Source organism: Pogona vitticeps, chromosome 6 (genome assembly GCF_051106095.1).
Source record: "Pogona vitticeps strain Pit_001003342236 chromosome 6, PviZW2.1, whole genome shotgun sequence".
Taxonomy (NCBI): Eukaryota; Metazoa; Chordata; class Lepidosauria; order Squamata; family Agamidae; genus Pogona; species Pogona vitticeps.
In genome coordinates, this window is record NC_135788.1 from 25,060,382 (window position 1) to 25,088,212 (window position 27,831).

At 38.8% G+C, this 27,831-nt stretch overlaps 1 protein-coding gene across 2 annotated transcripts in view; it reads left to right on the forward strand.

Annotated features, from left to right (window-relative positions):
* The window catches only part of VPS50 (VPS50 subunit of EARP/GARPII complex), a 74,036-nt gene that overhangs the window by 25,447 nt on the left and 20,758 nt on the right, over nt 1-27,831 (forward strand). The window contains exons 10-21 of one of the 2 annotated variants that reach the window (XM_078378699.1): nt 2,171-2,213; nt 2,391-2,489; nt 3,242-3,382; nt 4,952-5,081; nt 6,624-6,718; nt 7,469-7,563; nt 8,139-8,237; nt 11,011-11,101; nt 14,666-14,842; nt 17,349-17,467; nt 20,676-20,782; nt 23,605-23,726. In XM_078378699.1, coding sequence (XP_078234825.1) covers nt 2,171-2,213; nt 2,391-2,489; nt 3,242-3,382; nt 4,952-5,081; nt 6,624-6,718; nt 7,469-7,563; nt 8,139-8,237; nt 11,011-11,101; nt 14,666-14,842; nt 17,349-17,467; nt 20,676-20,782; nt 23,605-23,726 — 1,318 coding nt within the window. The remainder of the gene's footprint in view (nt 1-2,170; nt 2,214-2,390; nt 2,490-3,241; nt 3,383-4,951; nt 5,082-6,623; nt 6,719-7,468; nt 7,564-8,138; nt 8,238-11,010; nt 11,102-14,665; nt 14,843-17,348; nt 17,468-20,675; nt 20,783-23,604; nt 23,727-27,831) is intronic. The other variant, XM_073003186.2, reaches the window with a different exon arrangement.

A 27,831-nucleotide genomic window follows, 5' to 3' on the forward strand; every position in this document is an offset into this window, starting at 1 on the left:
CAAAGCCAACAATAAAACATTTCTGGACATAGCAGAAAAAGCTCTTCTGAAAGAGCAAAAGAGGAGGATGCCTCTAGAGAGGAGGAAGAATGCCAAATACAGATGGCTATCAGGATGTATGGTTTGGAGCTGCCACTTCAACAATGATTATGAGCTACTGGAATATTGACAGCATTCATCATCTACAAGAAAAAAAGAGGCCACCGTTGATATTGATGGAAGGATTTATACCACTCCAGGAGCAGGACAAGACCTGCTGAGAGGGACAGAAACAGCAATGTACAGACCTAACAGAATGATCTTGGTGTGGAGAATCCAGGATTGATCGGATAGCAAGGTTATCAACATTAATCAAGCCTGCTAATTATTATCTCTTTCCTTTTTCTCCTCTTGGGGACAACTGAAACTAAGACAACTTTCAATGTATTGCAGCTGACTAAGGGTCTCTGGGTAGGAAGGTGAAAGCTCTTGGGGTACAAGCGATTATTCCTTCACTCCTTCTTGTTCAGGGTCATGGTTCAGAAAGACTGAGAATATTTCTGGAAGTGAGCAACTGGCTGCTCATTGCAAAATATTTTATTTTTTGGACCATGGTCTGCCCTTCCATGAACAAGGGCATTTGGCAGGAGATGAATTGCCTCTTGAGAAGAAGAGGTTTGCCAAGGGTCTCACAAAACTGATTAGGGGAGTTTTAAACTGAACTCCACAGGAGAGGAAGAGAGGAGTCAGAGGAAAGAGGGTATCAATTGCTGGGTACAATGGGGTCGACAGTGCATAGGAAAACTAGGGGTACTGGTTGCACAGCTGTTATGGGGTACAGAGGAGTCAGAAGGGGTATGGAAACCTAGAGGGCAGGGCAAAATAATATGAAAACTGCAGGATGGGATGATTTAATGGCTTGAGATGTCCCTATACCACTGCACTGAGCATGGGAGCTAAGATGAATTTGAAATCATAGAACAGGAGAGTAAGTATGATTTAATAGGCATTACTGAGGCCTGGTGGTATGAGGCTTATGACAGAATGCAGTGATGAAAGTGTAGAACTTAAAAGAAACAGTGAATAGGAAGAAAGGAGGAGTTGTGTTATATGTGAAGGATGAGTATACCCTGCGAAGAACTCCATGATTTAGAGCACAGAAAGCTTGCTGAAAGCTTTTAGGTGGAAATCAAAGGAGGAGGAAAGAACAGTGACATCCCTTTAAGGGTCTATTACAGACCTCCAAGGTGGACTGACGCCTGGATCAGATCACCAAACACTCAAAGATGTAGTACTGGGAGACGTCAGCTGCTGTGATATCTGTTGAAAGTCCAACACTGGCAAAAATGTAAGGCCCAACAAATTCCTCTCTTGCCTTGGTGAAAAATGCATCTGCAAAAGCTGGAAGAAATGACGAGGATGTTGGTTATCATCCATGTGGTCCTCATCCACAGGAAAGAACTAGTTACTGAAGTGGAAGTAGTGGGTGACTTGTGATAATCTTCTTGGGATTCATTATATTTGTTCATGTGTTCCTTAATCATTCAGATGTATAACGAATTAGTTAAGGTGTAGAATGTGCACATTGCAAATATTACAGTTCTGTATAAAGTTTTCTGTTTATGCCTTTGAAGTGGTATGTTTGTCTCCGTTTCTTTCACAAGTGAAGTCATGTGTATATATAAATATATATGCATTTGTAAAGCATATATTCGATCGACATGGCATTAAAACATTTTTAAAAAAATAAAGTTGAAATTTGGATAACCCTTTTGCTTTTAGCGGATCTTTAGAACTTTGAAAAATATCAGTGTTATGAAATTACAGTTTCCTAGATTAATGGTCAGTAGGTTGACTGCTTGTACAGTATATGGATTTCTATACATGTTTAACAAATTACAAAGATTACTATATTCTGTCCTTGAGAATTTATTTATTTATTTATTTATTTATTTGATTTATTTGATTTATACCCCGCCCATCTGGCCTAAAAGACCACTCTAGGCGGAGAAATAAGCATAACTATGTGTTCTTAGCATAAAACATATTCCATATAACATATTTTTAAAATGGCCTTCTAAAGATCTGCCAGATTGAAATGATGTGCTATTACATACATCTTGATCTGAAAATTTGTTTCTCTGCTTGGCTTTAAACTATCTAATGTCAAACATTTATAAATTTTTTTTAGTGAATTGAATTCAAAACTGCAGGACACTCTGGAACAAATAGAGGTGAGGACCGGGTGATTTTAACCAACAATGAATACGTTGATGGTGACTGACTTCCATCATTCGGATGATAAGATGATATTTTCCTGTATTGTTCCCCATGAATGTTTCAATCTAAATGATTTATACAATGTGGCTATTTCTTTTTTTCTAATAAAGACTGATGTTTTAACTTTATAGGAACAGCTAGATGTGGCACTTTCCAAAATCTGCAAAAACTTTGACATCTCTCATTATACCAAGGTGCAACAGGCTTACAGGCTACTTGGAAAAACACAGGTTAGCAATCTTCGTTTGAAATTATATCATAATACTAATTATTTTGATTATTTGGCTCCTAATCTGCAATACTGGAAGTAGTTAAAATGTGAAAATATTCAAAGTATACAAATATATCCTTGGCAAATGCAGTACAATTTAATAAATTACTGTTTGAGTTCAGTACTGTTTAATCAAATATTTTGTCATTGGCCTTATATGCTCAGGGAAAAAAAAAGATGAAAATACAACTGAGGAGAAAAATTTATCCTCAGAAGATGTTGGTGATAATGAGAACTGTAGTTCAACACAACTGGGAGGCATAGATTGAGGAAAAGTTCTCTAGAGCAGCGGTCCTCAATCTTTTTAACTCCATAGACCGGTTGGGGAAGGTGGGACACCCCTGCGCTTGTGCGCATGCGTGAAGGAGCAGGCACTTGCGTGGGCAGGTGCACACTTGTACGCATGCATGAAGGAGTGGGAGGGTGCTCATGCGGGCATGCACTGGCTCGTGCGCATGTGCAAAGGGTGGCACGATGCTTGGGGGCACTCGTGCGCATATGCGGAAGGGTGGGGGGAGCAGGGGGAGTGCGTGCGGGGGTGGGGGTGGGTCTGTTTCCGCAGCCTGGTCCGGCTAAGGCCACGGATTGGCATGGGCCACTTAGAATATTCAAACTGCAGAGTAACCAAAAAGCAAGCGAGCAAACAGCACCAGGAGTTAAATCTTGCTGTTTATATGATAAACATTATTGATTTCTTTCCTTTTTCTTCAGACAGCGATGGACCAACTTCACATGCACTTTACTCAAGCAATTCATAACACGGTATTCCAAGTTGTTCTTGGGTATGTTGAACTGTGTGCAGGGAACACAGACACTAAATTTCAGAAGCTTCAGTACAAGGACCTCTGTACGGTATGAAACATTTGCTGTTTTGAATATATTACTGTTACAATTTAATGCTTACCCCCCCCCCCCCACACACACACGAAAAAAGTTTCACAGTAGTGAGAAATGCTGCCCAAATCCTGGGGTTGGGGAGGAGCACCTTTAATGTCCAAAATTGCTGCTGCGACCAGGACTGGTGGCACCGATTTTTGGACATTAAAGCCTCTCCTCCATCCTGAGGTCCCAAAGTCTTCACCAGGTCCAAAGGGATCTCTTAGAGAGCCTTGGAATCTTGAAGGGGGGAGATGGGAAATTTTAAATTAAAGATAAAAGGCCACGGCTGATTATATATCATCAGCCTTACACTGCAAATGCACCAGCAGGATTCTAGTCATTATTTTGTTGGTAACTGTTCTGAGTCTTGAACTTCAGTTAGCCATGCAGGGATAGTAAATGAATGCAGGAAAGGTATAACATTTCCAGAATGCATAATGGAGACGTCATTGCAGTATGGGGCGGTATATAAGTGGAAGGAAGGAATAATAAATAGACAAACAGACAGACAGACAAATAAATCCTTGCTGTCAGTCAAAACCCTGCTAAAACACTTTCAATTTTTTCTGGAGTTTTCCCTTATAAATGCATTTGTTAGTAAGCAGTGATTCTGATAACGTTGAGACATGAAATAATAATGTCATTAAGCTCATGGTGTGTCAAGTAACAAAATTTCAATCTTACAAGTTCACAAATTCTTTCCTAAAGGGACGGTGGGAGTCTTGCATGCTTAGAAATCTGAGCATGGGAGGTAGACTTCTTTATACTGGTATACTCAGACATGGTGGTGACTCCAGCAGGAAAAGCTTCAGGGTTTATTTATTGTTCCCTCTCCCTGCATTCCTGCAGAGCAGAGAGCAGGCAGGAGCAGGTGCTGGTTTCATTGGTTCTTTGCATCATCCTACCCTCCTTAGCAGTAAGGGCTGTTTTTCTTTTCTTTTCTTTTTTCTTTTTTGGTTGCTTGGAGAGTGGCCAACTTTGCCTACACAGGGCACATCAACTGCTCTTTTGAAAAGCTACTATGTATGAAGGTCCTGTTTCTTACCCACATTAAGCCAATTTATATGGTAGCACTTGTGGCACAGTGGCCAGGAAGGGATTAGAAGTTTCTGCTTCCATTTTGGGTTTGTCACACCTAAACATGATATTCAGTTTTTAACAATGTGTGTTTAATCAACAGTGGTCTGTGGAAACAAGCCAATTTCATGAACTGTGGTTATAGTAACCCAAGTTAGACTTAACAACCCTTTGTCCGGTTAATGGTTAATGAAAATTGGGGGGGGGGAAGCATGTGACATTTCTAAACTTGAAGAAGAAAATGTGTTTAAAGAACTACGTGGCTTGAGCTTCCATTTAATGTGTGTACTATTTCCCTTGCATATGACATTTGCCTGTGTTGTATGGTACAAAAATGTTAGGTGTGTGCAGCTGCTTTTTATTCTAGTGTTTTCACCCTCCCTTTTGTTATTTTTTCCATTTGGCACAACCTTTACATTAAGAGACAACAAGGTAATTCCATTGAACTTTCCCCCTGTTGTTTAGCACGTTACTTCGGACAGTTACATTCCTTGCCTTGCTGACCTCTGCAAAGCTCTGTGGGAGGTAATGCTCAGTTACTATCGAACCATGGAGTGGCATGAAAAATACGATTGTGGTGAGCCATCTACATCTTAATGGCTTTTCTTATTTGAAAATAACATTTGCACAGAAAAAATTGTATTTTCAGTTTCACCACACAAGATTGGAAATTTGGCATAGCTGATTTGTTTGGGCAATTAGGGTAGAGTCTTTGGCTATCCCTTAGTCTTAACTTGACTGTTCTAGGGGCTTACAGAGATTTATGAATGATATTTTAATGATAGTTTTACCATAGCTAACATTTTTGCGATCACTATGAGACTGGATTCCTGAGCATACCTATGAAAGAGTAAGCCCCCATTGGACACAAAAGTGATGTGAGACAGACATGGTGATAACACTTCTTACATTTTCATGCAGCAACTGAAATGACTCACTTCCGAGTGTTATGCAAGTATTGAATATGGGCAAAGTTAGATCTAGCAATGCACTGATACAAATACAGTGGTGCTTTGCAAGACAAATGCCTTGCAGGACAAAAAACTCACAAGACAAATGGTTTTGGCAATGGGGGTTGATAACTCGCAAAACAAATGTTCCTATGGCCATGCTTCGCAAGACGAATGTTTTCCGTTTTTTGTTCCTGTCTCATGTTTGCTGATTTTTAAATGTTTTTCTATGATGCTTAAAAAGTTAAAGTTTTTTGATTGAAATTTTTTAAATCATCTGTACAATATGTATGGCTTTAAAGAGCACTTAATAAACCCTTTGTAAACCAAATTTGACTTTGTTCTGACTTTTTTTGCCCATAGGAACGCATTAATTAGATTTCAATGCATTCCTATGGGAATTTTTCACAAGAAAACATTAACCGCGGAACGAATTAAATTCATCTTGCGAGGCACCACTGTAAAGTGATCTTGGAAAGCACAAGTGTGGGATGCATAGTCCACATTTTCAAGAATCATTTCTGAGAATCCAGCCCCCTTAATCTGTGCTGTGTGCACCTTAGTGTTTCAACATTAATTTGAGTGCTTTCTTCATATTTGATTGTTAAGTTGCTTGATTGTCCTCATTTTAAGTCTCTGGGATCTAGCAGGAATACAATTGGGCCTTAGTGATGATATGCATTGAAGTTTGTAAGTGGTTACTTGAACCACTGTTTAGTGCAGAAATGGGCAACCTCCCCCCCAAATAGGTTTAGCCTTTGATATTGATCAGCATCTCCCATCCACCCTATTTGCATAGCTAATATCAACGGATCACAAAGGGTTGCAGTTCAGTAGGCTATGGAGTTGCCCTCCTGTGGATACCATGATCCTACTGCTTTTTACCCTTGTGTCCTGGTCTGAGCAGAACATATTGGAAATATCTGTTCTTCAGCTAATGTAACAGTGGTGTATCTCTGGCCCCGTAATAGTGATTTTCCTTGACAATTTCATCTTACAGGACTGTATATTATTAAAGTGTGATTTGTAGCATTCTCTTATTTGCATTTATATATGAAATCCTTTACACTGCAAACTCAGAATAAGTGAAGCATGCCTGCAAAGTCTGAGTTTTTGTCTCACCTGAATAGTAAATGTTAACTTGTTTTCTTCTGGCAGCATATATGAAAAATGCTTTAATTATTTTCCAGATGGAAGCAATGTTATGGGTGCTGAGGAGAGTACGTTTGACCGTAGCTATGTGAAAAAGAAATTGGAACATGGACTTTCACGAATATGGCAGGTTTGTTTTGAATGGAGGAGAAAGACTGCATTTCTGGCTTTTCCACTATGCTCAATTTGAAAAACATTCTTTTTCTTAAAAAAAAAAAAAAAAACACAAACCTGATTAATACAGGGTAGCAATTGCTGAATACAGCTAATATAGAACATTATGTAAAAAAATCAAGATTAGAGCTGTGGTGTCCTGTCGTATGCCATTTCAATATTTTATTTTGGCTTCACAGTGATATAGACAATCAGTGTTTATGTCATGGATATTTTATCATGTTTGAAGCCAATGAAAAATTTCCTTTGAAGTGTGTGATGGAACAGTAAATGAAATTCTTTGGAATCTCACTATGTTCTCTAGTATATGCAAAATCTCTTAAAATGCATTTATCTTATAAGCAGTTCTAGGATTTCCAAGGTAATTTGACCTCAGTAAAGATTTAGCATTTGAAACTCCAACATTCTGATCTAATTAATTGCTTAATCAGATATACTAATAGCCACATGGTTGTGAAAGCACTGATGCACAGATTGCACAGTGTGCATTGAGAGTACAAGTTCTTCTTAAATTTTGAAAAAGTTAACTTTCGATAAACAGCTTCAACCCATCCCGGAAGTATATTAGATGTTTGATGTATTTTAAAAGTTCAGCAGCTATGATCTTCTTAAAATCGTCATACCAAATGTCAGTTACAGTGATTGAGACTAAATACATGAAATAGTAAGTCTCAAGAGTTCTTCCAATATGTTTGTTTTTATATAGGATGTCCAGTTGAAAGTGAAAACCTATTTGCTGGGCACAGACATGTCTAACTTCAAATATGATGACTTCATCTTTGTCCTGGATATTGTCAGCAGGTATTCATTCTAATGAAATGACAAAATAAGAGTACTGTATAGGAAAGGCATTTTCCCCTGCTTTTTTTGGTGACTGTATAGTAAAGGTGACAGGTAGTATGTATTACATTCCTTCTTGCATCTACCTAGATTATCAAGCCAACTGTTTCTCCCCACCCTCACCTGGCCACATCAAAGCTATCTTCGTCTTCAAATAATAGTTATGTAATTAGATGATATATGGATCATTCACATGATATGTAATCCTAAACCGGTTTTAATTCCATTCTGATTTTAAGTGTTGTGTGAATGAGTCTATTTTGAAGCAAAAACTGCCTATTAACACACCAGGTTTTTCCACTCACCTTAGGTCACATCTACATAGCAATCTTGGTCCAAATTGGAATTTGATTTCTATGGATTTCTTTAGTAATATTTGGGCATTTTATTTATTAGTCTCCTAAGAAGATATTGAAAAGATGCAGTTTTCATGAGGAACCAGAACAATTAAAGAATCGCAAGGGTTAGATGTGCCTTCAGATATAGTTAGTTACATGTCAATGTTGAATATAAAGTCAGGCTGTTATTTGTTGTAGGCTGATGCAAGTTGGAGAGGAATTTTGTGGCAGTAAGTCAGAGGTTTTGCAAGAATCCATTAGAAAACAAAGTGTGAATTACTTCAAGAACTATCACAGGTAGGACCTACAGTATCTGTTGTCTGTTGGAAGAGCAATTTGTCTTTATTGTAAACACAAACTCGTTTTTATCTGCAAGCTAAATACTCAATTACGAAATCTCTTTAATTTTAATGACTCGAGTTTTGTTGAGGGTTGATGCTGACATAAATTGTGGTGATGAATTGCTGCTAATTAACAAACTGCCACATCCATTCCTAATGACTTGCCAAGTCACACAACTGGGATGAAACCAAGCATATGACTGCCTTCTTGTAAATTCACAGCAATTTGCTGCTAATATTTATGCAATTACATCTATGCTGGTGTAAATTTTCTAAAAATGTCTCAGTAAAATCTCACCTAGTTCCTAGATCCTACTGCCTTGTTACATATTTCATATCAAATTGTGGAATATAGGAAACTGCCTTTTGTTAAAGGATACTACTTGTCCATTTTGCCCAGTTTTGTGCACTCTAGCTGGTAACAGCACTGTCATATCTCAGGCAGAGGTCTCCTCTTTTATGTGCCATCTTACCATTTTACTAGAGATGTCATGTATTGAATCTTGAGCTTTTTGCATGCAGAAAGACCCAATCCACACATTATGGTCTTTTGCAAATATATTACTGTCTAAGTGCCAGACCTTTTGTGTGAATACAATTTCCATTACAGTGGTGCCTCGCTTAGCGATTTTAATTGGTTCAAAAAAAAAATCGCTATGGGAAAACATTGCTAAGCGAAACACGTTTTCCCATAGAGATGCATTGAAAACCAGATTCCCCCCCCCATTGAAATGCTTTGAACCTAAGTTTGACAGCTGTCAAACTTGGGTTCAATGCATTCCAATGGGGGAGAAAAAAATTCACCCAAAATTAACGAAGACTCAGAACAAAGCCAAATTAAGTTTGCACATATTTTAGAAGGTGCACTAATGGTTCCAAGCATTTAAAACAGTTTTTGAACATTTTAAGACACTTTTAAAATTGCAAAAACGGACATCGTTAAGCGAAACAGGGGACCCAAAATGCATTCGCTATGCGAAGCATGGTCCCGAAATCGCTAAGTGAAAATCGCCCATAGGAAACATTGTTAAATGATGTGGAAAATTATTTTAAAAACCCCATTGTTAAGCGAATACATCGTAAAATGAAGCAATCGCTAAGCGAGGCACCACTGTATTTATTTTAATATGTATTTATTTATTAGATTTATATACCACCCATTTAGAACGTGTTTACTCTGGGCAGTTTACATATAATGTAAAAATAAACTGAGGTAAAATCCAAATTAATCACAGAGTGCAAGATGGGAAAAGGAAAAAAGAAGAAAGAGAGAAAAAAGGAAGATAGGCTAGGTAATGGCTGTGGGGAAGGCCTGCCTTTATAGGCCATGTCTTCAAGCTAGTTTTGAAAGTTTAGTCCTAGTCAGCACAGCCAGTGAGAAGGGATAATTGGAGTTGAAGTCCACCAAGATCAAGAGGTTTTCCCCCATTTCTGCCATAGGAAAATATTTGTCTATATTGTTAAAAGCTTACAGAACTGAACATACCACAGTAAAGTTGAGAATTAAAAATTCCTATCAAAATAATCTGGTAACATTTACTGCTATTTTTAAATAAATAATGAGTTAGATGTTTTGTGAAAATGCTTTTATCTATTTCATTCCTTTTGCCAACTTTTCTTGGACTGATGTGAAGGGAAGGGGAAGTGAAATGATGCTTGTGTAGAGCAATAGGCATACATCGCTCTGTTCTTCTTACTTGCTTGAGTCAAAAGTTTCTGGTGGTGGTCTTTACACACTGATATCAATTGGTTGCCATGGTGATTTAAATAAAGTTTTCAGGCTGTAAAAATATTATACACATAGTGTAGTGTGAATTGCTCAATGCCTTTAGGAATTGTAGCTTTTCCACTTCAAGTGAGTACATCCTACTTTTTCCATTCTGTGCTTAATTAGGACCTGTTAGATATATTTCAAGATGTATTCATGTGTATAAAACTATCCAGCTAGGAGCTGTTCTAAAAGAGTGTGATCTTGGTATTGTTCAATGTGACAAATGTAGACAAAGTGGGTATAGATGTAGTGATAACAAAGTGCCAGGTTGGCATCGAGAACATTGGCTTCTATAACACAGAGCGGTGATTGAAAGCATGAAACATTTTATTGGGAAGTGGAATCATTTTTGAGAATGATCAGCTTACTGAATAGCCAAGGAACATTGAGAGAGCAGGAATTGGCAGACTGACTCACAAAAGGGCCCAGCTGGGTAGGTGCAGCTCAGCTTTTCAGAAGTAACTGATAGATCTGCCTTTGCATTGACAAAATTAATATCTACCTCATGAAAACAGGGGATAAATGATACCCAGAAAAAAGCCAGTGAAATGCTGTGCTTAGAAAACTGGATTAGGACCACCCACTGAAGATTTCTACAGATCTTCTCTTACTGATTTTTATTTGTAGTCAAATGATGTCACCGAGCTTCATGGTAATATAGATGGAGTATAGTTTAACATCTGCCATCCCTAAATTCTTGCCCTTTCCTTTCTAGTCCTATGTGTTTGTATGGTTGCAAGAAATCTCACTTGGATATCTCTGTAGTAGAGATGATCTTTGAGCAGTTAATAGAGGAGTAAGGAATCTGTGGCCACAAATTGTTCACTCTGGGTAATTAAGGGGAGAACATTTTTAAATTGAAAGAGATATTCATGCATTTTCCATATTGTGGTGGCTCATCATTTCCTCCATATAGTTAGCTTGTTCTACTGTGCTGATGTTAAATTGTTTATTTTAGAACCCGGCTTGAAGAACTGAGAATGTTCTTAGAGAATGAGACATGGGAGCTTTGTCCTGTTAAATCAAGCTTCAGCATATTACAACTTCATGTAAGTCCCAACCATATCAAATTTAGGAATCGGATAAAATTCTTGGCCAAAGATTAGATAAAAATTGACTATCACCTTAAGATGCGCTGTATACATTATTCCATTGAGTTGAGTGTGGATTGTACTAAGTTCCACATAAGAATCAGGGTTGCATTGCTAAACTCAATTGATTGTGAACCATAAGCCTGAACTGTCTCTCTGGAGGCAAGAATGAAGAAACTGTCCTACTGAGGTTGTCCTACTTTAGGTACATCATGAGAAGGCAAGATTCTTTGGAAAAGACAGTAATGCTAGGAAAGGTTGAAGAGGATGACCAATACAAAATGGATTGACACTTTAAAGGAAACCACAGACTTTTATAAGAGCAGTGCAGGGCTGTTGAGGACAGGGCATACTGAAGATCTCTCATTGCTATAAATCAGATGCTACTTGATAGTACAGTACTTAAGAAGAAGTGTGGATTGCAGCATAATCCAAGCTTCCCATTTGGGACCCAGTGCAGTGGGAAACTATAATTTAAAAATACTAGAGTTGTAACAATGGAGCAAGAATATAAGCAGGGAGCATGGAAGCAGGCTTAACTGATTCTTGCCAGCTTCATAGTCTTAATTAGGAAGGTGGGAAAATGATGTCTGAACTAACACAGTCTTCTGCTGGATCCAAGCAGTTGTTCTCAATAATCCAGAACAAAGCAGAAGGAAGGAAATGGTAACTGTACAATGAAGACTCCTGAGCACTTAGATATATCCACCAGTTACCGATTATGTGATATATTATACATCTACCATTATCAAAATATCAAAACAAACAGTTGGTTTTTAAATATTTATTTATTTATTTGATTTTTACCCCGCCCCTCTAGACTATGTCTACTCGGGGCAGCTTTAAAGATCAAGTATTTATTGTTGGCTGTATAATGATAAACTATGTAAACTTGAAATGAAAACTGGAATGGAATTTAACAAAATCTGTAGGATGCTCTTTACATTGCTGTGGGTGCTACATTTTGGTGCACTTGAACCAAAAAGGATAAAGTACAGTGACACCTGTGTCTGAATAAATCTACTTAACATTGCATGGTATATATTGTAGTTTGCAATCAAGATCTTAAATGAAGTCCTAATTCTACTTCATGAGCTGGTTAATAAACCTGGCTGGATGGTTCAGTAGGTTAGGTATCTGGCTATGGAGCCAGAGCTTGGGAATTCAATTCCCCACTGTGCCTACTGGGAGAAGAGCCAGCCTGTGTGGCCTTGGGCAAGCTGCACAGTCCTAGGATGCCCCCCAAAGAAGGGAATGATAAACCACTTTTGAGCACTCTCTACCTAGAAAACCCTGAAAAGGATCTTCCACAATCGGAATTGACTTGATAGCCTATGATTATTATTAAATCACAGTTCCAGTTTTGGATGTAACAGGGAACTGTTACATAAAGGGGCTATTGTTGCAGTGTGAAAGCTGGGGAGCCAAGAAAGATGGGCGAAATATGAAACCATATTTTAAGGAGGTGAGAATTTGACATCTGAAAACGCCCAGGTATTTGCTTAAAGTTCGGTTTGGGATTTCACAGAATTCTCAAACTCATCTTGCTCTCAGCTCTTTCATATAGTTTTGGGCTGATGTATGAGTCACATTCTTATTTATTGTTACCAGTCATCACACAGAGGCTGTGTGACACACTGAGTTAAAAAAATAATAATAATCAAAACAGCATTAGATTGAGTCATGCTTAAAACAGTTCCCACGTTGCTGTGCTGATGTAAAAAGTGGCCCTTTGAATGAAGGTGAACAAATTACTATTTAGTTAGCTTAGCTCCTGTGAAATTTTGAGTTACAATTAAACAGATACTAAGTGAAGCAGCTAAGCAACAAAAGCTGCCTATATCCAAAAGCTGCCTATGTCAGAAATATTCCCCCCCCCCTTTAATCTGATTTGGCATGAAAGTCATTAACCTTTTAATGATACTAAAGTATTTAGAAGGAAATACCAGTTACGTTTTTTTTATTGGATCTGATACAGAAGGTGTCTTTCTTACAAAAAGGCTTCTTTACACTATGTACTATAATTCATGAGTAAAATGAAACAAAATTTCATGATAACAATCTGTAGTGAGCTACTGCTTAAAAGCTTTCATAATGAAAGTTCGAAAATGGCTGTATACTCTATTTGGCTTTTGTTCAAAACCTTTAGCATTATGTCCAAGCTAGAAGTTCATCTTTACTTTTTTTAAAAACTCCATTTCATTCCCAGTGTTCACAATTACCATATGTTACAATTAGAGATGGGGATGAAGCACCGGTTTGGCTTGGTGCATTTATCAATTGCACAGCTGATTCATGGTTTGGCCTCCCACCCCCTCTGGCACTCCCCAGTTTGAGGCTGTGGCCCAGCTTCACTGTCCCACCTCCTCTGGGCGCTGCCTCCGAGTGAGCGCCTGCCAGAGGGGGTGGGGTGTCAAACCTCGAATCAGCTTTGCTGCTGGTAAACGTACCCTGCCGAACTAGTGGCTCGTGTCCATTTCTAGTTATGATAAATAAATTGTTGAAATCAAAGCTAAATTTATGTGAAGCTGATACATGTGTGTGTGTGCACGCGTGTACATATGTATTTATATACATGTGTGTGTTTGTGTATATATATACAGTGGTGCGTTCCTATTGGGGAAAAACTCACCGCTATGCGGGGAATCCTCCATCCGGCTGCCATTTTCGCTGCCCGGTAAGCGAGGAATCCGGGTCAAAACACAGCGGGCGTCCATTTTGCCAGCTTCTCTGCTCCAGCTCCTCCCTGCCTGCCACCCCCCCGCCAGCCCCCCTCGCACCCCCCACGGCAAAGCGCCGCTTTCAGAGGTGCATTTTCACTGCTGTAAAAATCCCCAGGAGGCTTCCGAAAGCGGCGCTTTGCCGGGGTGGGTGTGGGTGGGGGTGTGGTAGGGGCAGGCCCGCCCCCCCTGCCCCCCTCATGCAGCTCTTTTCTGGGACAATCGCTTCCCCCCCCTCATTGCAAGCTGTGCAAAAATGGGGCATTTGTGATGGGGGGAAGCCATCATCACAAAGTGATTTTTCCCTATAGGGAACATCGCAATGGCAAAATCTTCATCGCTATGTGGATTCCTCGTTAAATGGGGCACCCGTTAAGTGAGGCACCACTGTATGTATACACACACACACACATACACATGTATACATGTATATATATGTGTGTGTATATATAAGTGCTGTTGTAAGTAGCTGTAAAAGCCAAAGGCATTGTAATTCCCATTGTTGTTCACTTGAACTCCCCGATCACATAATATTTCACAATACACTAATTAACTTAATCTGTGTTGTGACATTTGCAAATGTCAGAATGTTGTCTGAGATAACTGGGCAACTCAGGTAAAATTATACAAGCGTTAAATTTATCACTACGTTTAGAGACTTTAAAAAAAATAAGGATGAATGATGGTACACCAATGAAATACATATACCATGGCAGTTGTCCAGAAGTTGCTCCTTAATTACATGGATCAGTATTTGGAGTTCATGGCTGAATCTATTAATGACTTCTGTTTATATTAATAGGAGTTTAAGTTCATGGCCCAGTCTCGTTCCCCTTCTGTGTCACCTAGCAAACAGCCTGCTTCAGAAATAGAAAAAGCTGAAACTCTGTTTGAACAATACTGTAATGGAGGAAACCCCTTTGAAATCCAAGCCAACAACAAGGATGATGAGACTGAAGATGTACTGGCTTCTAATGGGGTAAGGAAACATTTGTGTCAGTTCTTCATGCATATGCCATAGCATATGTTGAAACGGGAATTTTTAAAATGGAACTAGAACAAAATAGTAAGACTTCCTGCATAATCCTGTGCCCCTTCTCAGAGAGTTCAATCAATATTTTTTCTTTTCCTGAAGTCAGTCTTCCTGAAAGCTTTGAAAGCTTAGAAATGAAGTAGTAAAGTACAAAGTTTTTATAAGGCTATTAAGCCCAAATTCTTCTTTTTGTATTGATGAATTTGCTCTTGCCTAGATTGCGTTGAGCCAACTTAACTTTCCATGATTTGGTATGAAGGGAATATTACACCGTGATGTGTCTATACTTCCACACATTTTGGAAATTTTGTTTATTTTAAAAATATTTATGCCTCAACAATCCCTTTGTCACAGTTCACAGATCACTTAATACAATATTGGTGTAGAAGCAAGTTTATAGACAAGCAGAGTAGCAGTAAAATGTCAGTGGAGATGTAAAGAAAAATAGTCCCCTAGCACCAAAAAGACAGGTCTTAACTTGCTACCTAAAATCCTGTCCTGAGAATGCCAAGGGAGCTGTCCTTTGGAGAGAGTTCCATAAAGAGGACTGCCATTCCAACAGGAAAACTTGACAGTAATGGTATTGCTTTCAAAAAAAAGAGAGAGAGAAAGGTACTAGAAACAGTTAGTTTAGAAGATTATTATTTTTGCATTTGGGCTGTGTTTAATACTGCTGAAGTTTTGCATTAGTAACGGCCATTAACTTGGAAAAAATTGCTTCCACACTAATTCGAATTTACGTTTATTTTTTATGCAGACCTGCTCTCATCTCTTTTGCTCTGTATCTGGGCTTAATTTCCAAAAGAAACATTAAAAACATATTCTACTTCATTGTTAGGGTATATGTAGTTTCTTCCAAATCATTGTTAACTTTGGTTCACAGAAGCCTATGCTACAGTAAAAGAGTTAAGTCTTGTAGGCAGTATACAATAGGTTTTTCTGCATTGGACTCAGAAAGCTATGGAATAATGCCTATATTATAAATATAGCACAGTTAAAGCTGCTAATAGCTGAAGGACAGATGAGCCTCTGCTGAGCAAAGGCTATAATGTTGGTTGGAGTTTGTCACTTGTACACTTTTGGACTTTCTGTTTGCTAAAACGTGAATTCAAGAACTGCTGGATAGCTCAGTGGTTTTGATTATCTGGCTGTGGATCCAGAAGCCGAGGGTTCGATTTTCCACTGTGCGTCCTTGATGATCCAGAGGGTCCCTTCCAGCTCTGGAGTTCTAAGATTATTAGTATTATATTATGTGTTTGTACAAACAAAAAGTTGTTTCAGTTCTAGATAATACAAGACTGTTATCACAGACAACCATTAGAGGGCAGAATGATCACATCTATGGGTGATTGGCTATAGCTATCCTTAAGTGGTGGTCCCCTTTTTCCTTAATCTTGCATGGGGGATGCTGAGTTGTGTTCTATTTATTATGAAGCCTGAAAGGCTTGGTATTGCAAGATTCACAGTTCTGACCTGTTTCGATCATTGCTTGCAAGGGAACATCCCAGTTTACATCATTTTGCATTAATGAATCCATCACTCATGTGGCATGAAAATGATTTTATACTGGACGATCGTTTGGCATCTCTTTAGCATTTGCAATACAGAACATTCTGTGTGGAGGGATTAAGAACACTAAAAGCAATGATTTATATGCATATTTTTCTTAAGCTTGACTGAACGGTAGTTAGATTAGCAGACAATATAAATGAGTTTCATCAGTCTTGCACGTGGTAGTAATTTATTTGGAGATACTTTGCTAGTATTTTAAATCACAGTGATTTACAGTCTTTTAATGTTTACCAGTGTCTTATATTTAGATCACTATTTCAGTTACACTTTCTCACTTACCCATCTCAAAGTGGCTCAGCGTTTTAAAAGTATTCAAAAGAAAAGTACCTACTGAGGTGTAGTGGACAGAATAACAGCTTAGGACTCAGGAGACATGAGTTTGAGTCCCCACTTGGTTGTGTAAATTAGTTTGGCTGTGTGTGTAATACTGGTAAAGCCACTCCTTAATTATCTCAATTTCCTTGATAGCCCTATTAGGGTTGCTATACATTAGTTCCAACCTGATAGCACATAACACGCACACAAAGAAAAGTGCTGAGTGTAAGTTGCTTATATTGGTTGTGTTTCTGATTTGTCTAGCAGCTGAGGGTGAGCAATAGCAGCATTTAAACATCCTCCAAGGGTAGTTAACCCTTGTTTCTCATGACTTGCCAGTATTGTTGCTCTTGATAACAGCGTACTGTAGTTTGTATTTTTATACATTAAGAAGTCCTTTTCCTCTGAACATTATGTCTGTCATTCACTAGAAGAAGAACAGTAGTCATGTAATTTTACCTTATAAAGCAATATTCTGTTAGAGTAAATTAAAACTGTGGCACATGTTATGTACGTTCTGAATTGATGTGGAGAAACTGAAAGCACCTATGATTTATTTTGGAAGTATGAATCAGATGAACAGGAAAAGAGTGCTTATCAAGAATATGACAGTGACAGTGATGTTCCGGAAGAACTGAAAAGAGACTATGTCGATGAACAGACTGGGGATGCTCCAGTAAAAAGGTACCTTGAATACATGTTTTGCATTTCATGAGTACAGTGGTGCCTCGCATAACGAGCACACCGTTTAACGATGAATCTGCATAGTGATGTGTTTTTTGTGATCGCTAATGCAATCGCATTGCGATGTTTAGATAGGCTAAACATCGCATTGCGATGATCGGTAAGCGTTTCGCTTACCTATCTTCGCATTGCGATGTTTAGAAAACAGCTGATTGGCAGTTCCAAAATGGACGCCGGATCAGCAAAATGGCTGCCCGCAGCGTTTTCGCGCCCTGCCCTTGCTTACCGGGCAGCGAAAATGGCGGCCGGATGGGGGAATCTTCGCTTACTGGTGAGTTTTTCCCTCATAGGAAAGCATTAAACGGAGTTTAATGCGTTCCTATGGGTTTCCCCCCCCCCCCGCATAGTGACGAATCCGGATAGCGACGTTAATCCTGGAACGGATTAACGTCGCTATGCGGGGCACCACTGTACAGTATCTTATTTTTGATGGCATGCTTTGGAATAAACACTTAAGCTCCTGTCAGCTTCTCCTTACTGAAACTTCAAAAGGCACAGAGCAATGTTTTTCAAATGTTCTGACCTTTCAAGAACCCTTTTCCTCAAGGTTTGTCACCTGGCGAGCTATACCTTTGCACATATTGAAGTGACCAACTCAAGCAGCTGCTTAGGGGTGTGGTACAAAGAGAATCCCAAGTATCCCCAGAATATCATTTTGAAAATGGCTATTTTACATTACATTTCTCCATTTGAAAACATCCAAGATCCCTAACAGAAAAAAGAAAATTGCTCTATCAAAACCAGACGATGAAACAGAAAAATAAATTTCTAATAAAAATCCCTATTGCAGTAGCAACTGTAATAGCAGAAAATGATAAATCAGTTATGTAAAAAGCACAAGAGGATAAAAGTGTTTTGAAGTGGGGCCTGAAAATCAGTAGAATGTATACTGAGCCATGTGTGTAGAAAGAATAGTTCACAACTGGAATGTTGCAATGGAAAGGGTCTCTTTTCTGGTTGTGACATGCTTCCTCTGTGGAATCAGAGAACACCTGGAGAAGATCCTGAGGGGATCTCTGTGTGAAGCTGGGTTCAAGTGGGAACAGGTAATCAAAGGTAATGTGAGCACAGATAGCGACCAATTTAGGAAAGATCATGATGAGACCCATGAGAAGGAAATCTTTCTAAATGAAGGATTTGCTGTTGTGGCTTTTATCACTACTTTTAATCTGATTGCTTACTTTTTAAAAAAGATATGCAAAAAAGAGGAGAAAATGAGAAACATTTAAAAAGGAGAGGGGAATGGAGCAGATGATAGGATGATTTGAGTGTGGGCTAAGGCATTTAGGTTAACATAAGCTGTCCATATGTTCAAAAACATGTGTCTGCTTTGAACTGGTGTCTGTTGAATATACATTTGTACACAGCTGATGCAGGAAGATCTTCTGACTATTGGACAATGAATGTGAATATTTGTGTTTCCAACCTTAGAGCATGAGTTTTTTTAACCATGGTAAAAACACATAGGTTCCAGAAGCACTGACCCTCAGTTTACTTTCAAGACACAGGAGATGTCAATTTACCCTTGACTGACTTGAACTGGACAGTTTGACACTGTATTCTACTAAATTCTTACTTCATCAACATTAAATCAGGTGCTTTAGACGTTTATAGACATCAGTTGTCTGTTTCAATTTTTCTGAAGGTGCAGCTGTCATTTTCAACACCACATTAAATGGCTGAGACACTCAGAACTGCTGACCCATATAGGGATGCCAAAAGTTGTTGTAAATATTGCCACACAGTGCCAGATGATGTGTAGGTTGCAATATTGAAAACAGTGAAAGCTTTTGCATCTTTTTGCAATCTCAAGATTGTCTCCCTGGTATAAACCACTGAGATTCTGTTTTGGTCCTTCCAACTCTTACACAGAGATGTTGCAGATTACTTCTAAAATTAAATGCTGCAGATTACTTCTAAAATTAAGTCATTAATCATTTCTAGCACCTCAGCTAAGAGCTTTTTTACCCTTCTGTTAATATTCTTTAAAATCAACAGAGTCTTAATTAGGATGAGCAGCTGAGGAATTCATCTCTATTGTGTGGGACCAATGAATAGCAGTAGGAGTACAAGGCTACTAAACTGTGCAGCTCTGCTCCAACCAAAAGGGTCATTATTTTCTCTGACACACACTCTAAAAAGAAAATAATGTGCTAGCTCCAACCAACATATAATGGTTTGGAAGACTATTAAAGCCATACCGCATTATGGGACACTCATATCTTGACAAAACTTAGCATCTACAACAGGAGTGAAGCTCTCTGCATGTTGTTTGACTGTGTCTCCCATCAGCCTTTGATACTGGCTGTGTTAGAGGGGACAGATGGAAATTGTAGTCCAGCAATCTCTGATGGTTTATGCATTTCCCAAGCTTTGGGCTAGATGAAGGGACTTCCTAGGTCTCTACTATGAACTATAAAGGCTCTCAAACGCATTATAAACAGTGAATAATCTTTTCCCCCCAAATACTTAGTTACTGCCAGGCCCTTTCCTTAGTCCATTGCTGAAATTCCATTTTGTTTGTGTTTATTCAGGGCATGGTATACCAAATAGTTCGGATTCAGGGCAAAGCACACCAAAGCAAGAATGGGCAGCCAATTTATCTATGGGGGTTTCATCCCCACATTTCCCAAGGGCTTAATCTCTCAAGGAACATGTGTTGGGTGTGTGCATGTGGAGTCCCTTCTTCCCCTTGTTCCTTCTCTCTATTCTCACATAGGCACAGATGCATACTTTCAGGTATTAGTCCTTTCTCATTCAAGCACAGACTCTTATTTTCCCTCACACATTTCTACATTCTCTCTTACATACACACCAGGAGTGGGTGAGGAGGTCAGAAGAGACTTTAAAGATTCCTTCTAACTTAAGAATAGGGGATGCAGTCTTCAAGAGACTATAGTTGGTATGAAGGATTCTCCACTCGTTTTCTTCCTTATTTCAAGGTCACAGAGTACTTGAATAAGCTAGACGTAGAACTCGGTTTGTTTCTATAATCCTTGATGTTAAGAATTAGACTAGGGAAGGAGTATGTATCTAAAAACACTATGTACTGGCATAAACAAACTTTTAAAATAAGAGGGACTTTGACTCCTGTTTGTGTAGTACCACATTTATCTGTGCTCTGACAGCTAATATATTTTCAATCTAGTATTTCTCGAGAAACCCTGAAGAGCAGAAAGCGATCAGATTATTGTCTCAACAAAGTGAACGCTCCCATTTTAACCAACACTACGCTTAATGTAATCAGACTTGTTGGTAAGTGAGGTTTTTTTTGCTAAATTTCTGATACAACATGCAGTATCATATATGTGCTTCTACTGAGTTATTTAAAAGCATGTTGTATTAACATGCAAGAAGGCTTGTGCTAGCCTTTTCCTTGGTTCCCAGTTGAAAGAAAAAGACTTAGCCGTTGACAGGTATATGACAAATGGTCATCCTTTTATGACCATTGGTTGGGAAAGAACATTGACAATAGTTTATGAAACATGCACAGGCTGTAATCCAAATGATTTCACCTTGTTCTGTCCACACAAAGTAGGTCTATTCTGCCTGAAAGCCAATATCTTATCTGTTAGATACTCACAGGTATCTGGAGAACTGCTCCTTGGGGAGAGGATGCAGGGGAATTCTTCCCTTGCATGCAAGCCTCTGGGAACATATGATTTTTCCCTTAGTTTTATAACAAAAGCAGTGGTACATTAAACATGAGGTGATTGAGTTCCAGTGCTCACTACATCATCTTAATTAAGATATAAGAGAGTTCTTGTACAATGTGAACTGAACCACTTTATGTGTCCATGAATGTGCCTTCCTAGGTGTACATATTGGGGAATTTTTATACGTTCATGATGTCCTCTTTAAACAAACTTGAAAAAGTTATCAAAGTCATTGATTCCAATTATGGCCTGAGCAAATTGATTTTCATCTGATGGACATGGGCAAGAGGGAACACAACATAATTGTTTTTTTGTGTGGAACCCCATTTTCATGTGTCCTTGCCAATAATTCTGTTCTCCCTGAGTGTTCACCTGAAACTTTATTACACTTGGCAAACATTTGTATTTGTTAGATCAGGCTAATAGCATGAGCTGCTGAGCCTCTGGGATGCTGCTGTAATAAATTAATAAATATTGCCCAATGGTTCTTGGACAAAGGCATGATATCAGTTCTGAGAACTAATAGTCTGCTGACATATCTTGTTTGTTTGAAGAGTGTTCAAAATTGCCATCTATAAATCTGCTTTAAAAATTGGTCTTTTATAGCTCTGCACAAAATATAGATGAACTTGGTACGTATATTCTTTCTAGCCAAAAATATAATAAAAAATGCTTTTTCTTTAATAACTTCTGTAAAGACTATCCTGAGGTAGATTGCCATGTGGGTGGCACCACGGTGTCAGAGATGCTGCTTTCATTCCAAAGTTCTGGTCTTTGTTTAGGAAATCTGGAGAGAATATATGACTTTAAAACACAGATGACTAACTTTTGGCTCCTGGCCATATCTGAGCAATGAGGTAATTTTTTTGTGCTTTCAGAACCCATGCCACATTTTAGCGGGAAGAAAGGTTTGCGCTACATTCCCCCTCTGAAAGAAAAGAATAATAATTATTGAGTTATAAAAAAAATAATAGCACCCTACACTTTAATGTTTTATTTCTGTATGTGATATGATTACTGTGCATAAACTAGGGTTAAGTGCAATGCAGACTGTAGACAACAGTTCTACTCCCTCAGATTGGGATACCTGTTTTTTCTGATCTCTCTGCTCGATTAAATGCCCCCATGGCTTTTCTGGAAGATTGGGGACTCTTAGAGAATTAGGATATGACACAATGCAGCAGAAAGATTTATTGCCCCTGCTTTAAATTAAAATATAGCAAGTCACACCGTTTTATCTGGAAGGTTTTTTGGGCTGTTTGGCTGCGTTCCGCAGGTTTTTCTTCCTAAACCTTCAGAAAAACCTTTGGAACATGGCCAAACAGCCCGAAAAACCTACAACAACCATTGGATCGCAGCCGTGAAAGCCTTTGAGAATACATTTTATTTAGAAGTTTTAGTACCATAATTTATATTCCCAAGAAATGTGTGTTAGTAGCTGTGACATTTGTCAAGAACATATTGTGATGGAAGGCAGTCCGTGGACATGTCTGCTTTCCCTGAATGAGTTGCTTATAATGTCCTTCACTTCCGTTATAGCTAGGGCAAGCTCCACTCTTTATTCTGTTGGTGAACTTCCTAGTGATACTTTTTAAAAAATGCCTGTTTAGTGAAAAATGGTTGATTGCTAGCTTTGCGGAAGAAGAGTTGAAAAAATTGGCATCATTTTATGGAAGGAATGAAGAAGAAATGTTCTTGGAACATAAATGGTGTTGAGATGCAGAATGATGTTGTGATAAGTAAATGTTCTTGGCACCTAGTGGAAAAAAGATTTTACAGGGACAAGATTTAGGTGTAGAGTGCCTTGTTTTGCCCTTGTCCCTGAAATGTTGTCCTATAGCTTTTCCATTTTGTCGGTGTGCCTTCTAAGAGTTATTTGGGAAATCCATGCCTGAAAGCCTATAGAATAGTTTATTTTCACATTTCATGCAGCATTTAAAAATATGAATGACTGTGTGATAATACAGAAGAAGCATCAGAGTCAGATCTGATGTATTAACCTCAGTACAGATTAAGTACAGATCTGATGTATTAACCTCAGAGGAGGAAGTTTATAGAACTTTTGTATGTTACATCTATATGATCATAAATGGACACTTCATACTTCCGAGAAATTGGGTAATCAGGGAGATGGCTGGAAGGATGCAGGAGTGCATTACTATGCAGTTATGAAAAGAGTTGCTGATTCAGCACTTTCATAAAACACATAAAACACATCAGCAACTTGTGGCACTCCAGATCTCACAGCTCTGTACATCCCTGTCAGTTGTCCCTCACCATTAGCTATGCTGGCTGGAGCAGATGAGAATTGTCCTGCATTTCCTGTAACACCACCACTATATCATAAATGAAGTGTATATAACATATAAGTGAATTTGGCTTGTAAACTTGAAATTGCATTTGTTACTTTTTCTCTCCTAGGAAAATACATGCAGATGATGAACATCTTGAAGCCTATTGCCTTTGATGTGATCCATTTCATGTCCCAGCTTTTTGATTATTATATGTATGCAATATATACATTTTTTGGGCGAAATGACACGGTAAGTAAATGTGATGAGTGTAAAAGGAGGAATGGTAGCAGCCTGGATTGTAAATTGCACTTGATATCTAATTACAAAAGTTTGTGCTAGTTTCAGGTCTGAAGATAGTATGGAAGAAGAAATGTAAGGAAGCAATCTAAAGATTTTTTAAAAACTTGTTTCATAGCATTGAGGAAGGTCTGCTAGAATATTTCATGTTGTTGATCCAGTTGTTTTTTCACTCACATATACGTTTAACTCGATGGTCTCACACTGTGTCAAAATGAATCTTGCTAAACCAAGAGAACAAAAACAACACATCTGAAGCTTTAGCTCCTGGGAAGAAAATGCCCACAGGCAAATAGATGAAAAGACTTTATATGGGTCAGGTAGGCTGCTGGTTGTGCTGTTATGGACTGGAAAAAAAAAGTTATCCTCAAGAGTTTCAGGCAAGTGGGATGGCCCAGTTCAAGCAACCATTCCAGTCAGCTAATGCCATGGTTTTTGAAACCAGAAACACAGATGTTGGGGGCTAATTCCTCGTCCTTCCCATGTTTCCTTCTGTCATCCTGTTGAGCATCGAATTCAGCATAAAGATCCTGACATGTATTAAGCCAGAGTTCTCAGTTACACTTGTATTTACTTCACAAACCGAAGGAATAAGCTAGGATGACAATAGGTCACGTTAGCCGTGGCTTAAACAGAATGGACAAAATCCTGTTGTGTACCTCTCTGCCTGTGTATCCTGGATCAGGTGTTGGAAACATTTAATTTAAACTCGTGGAAAATTTTGTATCCCTACCCCACCCTTTTCAGGTTCTGAGGCCTCCAGGGTTCCCTTGTGCCATAAGGACGACTTCGGAGGCTTCAGGATGCAGGGGCTGGGGACCCTTTAATAGTAAAAATGTGTCACTGGCTTGGCACCACTGGGATTGGGACCACCAGTGGTGATCTGGCAGCAAGTTAATTTAAATTGTTGAACGTATGGCATTTCTGTTACATTGGAAAGAGTATAGACATATTAGGTCATTGTTAGAGATGGGAATTTTCATATTAATTAATGAATACAAATATCCCGGTCCCAGCTGCAACTAACGTGGGTCTGTCCCCCAGAACTAGCCCATCCACTCACGTGCCACCGCATTGCCAGCATTTGGCTCTTCCTCCCAATCATGGAAGTAGATCATCTCCCTGCTTGGCTGGTCACTCCAGGCAGGGGGTGGGATGACGAGTTTCCCTTCATAGCTGCTGAGTGGCCAGCTGAGCAAAGAGATGGAGGATCTACTTCTGTGATTGGCGGGAAGAGCAATACGTGGGGAGCATGGCTGTGCATGAGTATTTGTAAAAGAAAATGAATATCCCCAATCTTCAGTCATCATTGCTATGTTTCTTGGGGGGGGGGTGGTTTCAAAATATATCAGGACAATATACAAAGGAGGTGTTTATGACTTCCTTAGCAACTAGCACGGGAGTTGAGAAGTTTGACTTTAACATGAATCATTTCACACATGCCAGTAATCATTTATTTTGTTCTTGTAAATCAAAGCATGTTTTTTTTCCTGTTGCAGCAACTGTGAAACCAATGAAATGTTGGGATCAGCTGTCCCATGAGCTTTTATGGAAGAGGGGTCTAAATTAATCTTTTATTTGCTTGACAAGTCCCCGCATTCCAAGTAATCCTGAGTTGTTCTTTTTGGCACAAACAAAGCTTTGAGCATTTGTTGCTTACAGAGCAAGGAAAGGAAAAAAATACTTATTCTAAAATATGTTGATTTTCATTGGTTATCTCTACTATTATTTGTTTCATTCCCCTCTCCCTCATCTTCTGTTTATATTTTTAAAGCTCTTGCCCAGTTCTGTACTTTCTACATCTGGCAGAGAGCAACACAGTGCTAGGCAGGTAAATGCATAGTGAAATGACTGTAGTGTGGTTTGTTGTTGGTTCTTGTAGGACAGTTATAAAAGGAAACATACGAGTTACAAAAGGGTCTATAATTTTAATTTCTCCCTCCTGGGTAAAGTTGATGTGATAGTTTTACATCTCTAAAGAGTAAAACAACATCCTCTGATTTATTAATATGTATTTAGTATTTGCTTTAAACCAATGATCACCACTTGCACAACTTGCGACCTACCTCACAAAACAAAGCCACAAATTGTTGTAAGTTTGATAAACTACCCCTTTCTCCTATCTTTCATGAAATATGTACATATATACATAATTATAATAATCGTGTGACATCAAGTCAATTCTGACTTATGGTGATCTTTTCCAGGGTTTTCTAGGTAGTGAGTACTCAGGAGTTTACTGTTCTCTTCTTCTGGGTGTGCTTCTGGGACTGTGCAATTTGCCCAAAGCCACATGGGCTGGCTTGTACTCACAGGAGACAGAGCAGGGAGTTGACTCCTAACCTCTGACTCCACAGCCAGATACCTAAACCTGAGCTATGCAGCCAGCTACATAAATACATGGAATATTGCAGGCATAAAAGGTAAAGGTTCCCCTTGACAATTTTTGTCCAGTCGTATTCGACTCTAGGGGGCGGTGCTCATCCCCATTTCCAAGCCATAGAGCCAGCGTTTTGTCCGAAGACAATCTTCTGTGGTTACATGGCCGTTGCGACTTAGACACGGAACGCTGTTACCTTCCCACCGAGGTGGTCCCTATTTATCTACTTGCATTTGCATGCTTACAAACCGCTAGGTTGGCAGGAGCTGGGACAAGCGACGGGAGCTCACTCCGTCGCGTGGATTTGATCTTACGACTGCTTGGTCTTCTGACCCTGCAGCGCAGGCTTCTGCGGTTTAGCCCACAGCACCACCACGTCCCTCATTGCAGGCATGGCAAGTTGCAATACGTGATTGGAACGCTGTGTTACACTCGGTAGATTGCAAGCTGAATAATAGGCTGAATCAAATAGCAAAGCAGAAATGTTGACTAGCAACTCTCATCGGCCCTCAACTGCACAGGGATAATTGTGGATTCAGTGAAATATAACTGGAGGGGACAACTTTCGGGAAGTCTTCAACCCTTTTAAGATACTGTAATTTGATCAGGATGCTTGTTTGGATTCTGCAAACTCACATTTGCTTCTGGACTAGCTCAGTTGTGTTCAGAAAAGCAAATAACATGTCACTTCTCAGACACTTCCATAGCTTGAACATCTGTCCATGATGAGTTTTTCTTCTGTCCATTTTCATGTTAGCCTGTTGCAAGGCTGCCTTTTTGCAATATTAAACCTGGCATGTTTTGAAATTTCACTAACACCACCTTTTAAAGGGGGAGTTCAAGAATAATTAATTTTATCAGAAGATTTGTATTCTCCACATAAGTAATATATGTCAAGTGCCTCTTCAAGAATATTCTAAATTGAAATTATCACAGTTTGGGAGAATTGCTATAATTAAAATGAAAATATTACCAAAGATTACCTTCTTATTTAGGATGCTCCCAATACATTTAGAAGAAGAAGATTTTAAGTATTGGCAGAGATTAATTAATGGATATTGTACTCAAGGTAAAAAATCTATAATAAATAAAAGATATTGATATAAGGCTCAAAAAAAGGAGGTTTAGGTATCCCTAATGTAAAAAGCTACTATATAGCAAATGAATTAAGAGTTATAGCAGACATTATATATAATACAGAAAAATTAATTTGGTGGGAAATGGGATCTTCTGAAATAAATGGGAATGCTGAAAGATACTAAATATTAATTAAGCAACAAGAGTCACACAGAAACATTATCCTGTGGGTAAGAAAGGAGAGTTGGGGGAGGGCAAGAACATAAATTATGTTTAGAAACAGGTGTTTGATATTAAACAACTGTTCAGTAGAAAAATTGCAGATTTTCTCTGTAACAAGGAGGAAGCAAATATGTTTCTGTTTTTGTATAACTCAATCCCAGCTTTACAGCTGCACCTGCTTAAGTTCTGCGGACTTTTGGTACAGGCCACTGAGATTTTTGAGGTCTGTTAAGACTGCTCCACAATAGTCTTCCTCATAATTCTATATTTAAAAGCCCAATCTATTTATAAACATCTCACCACTGCAACATTTTGTTGCCACTGAAGACTTGTACGCCCTTTTGTCATTAAGTTTCGAGAGCAAATGAAATCCTTGAG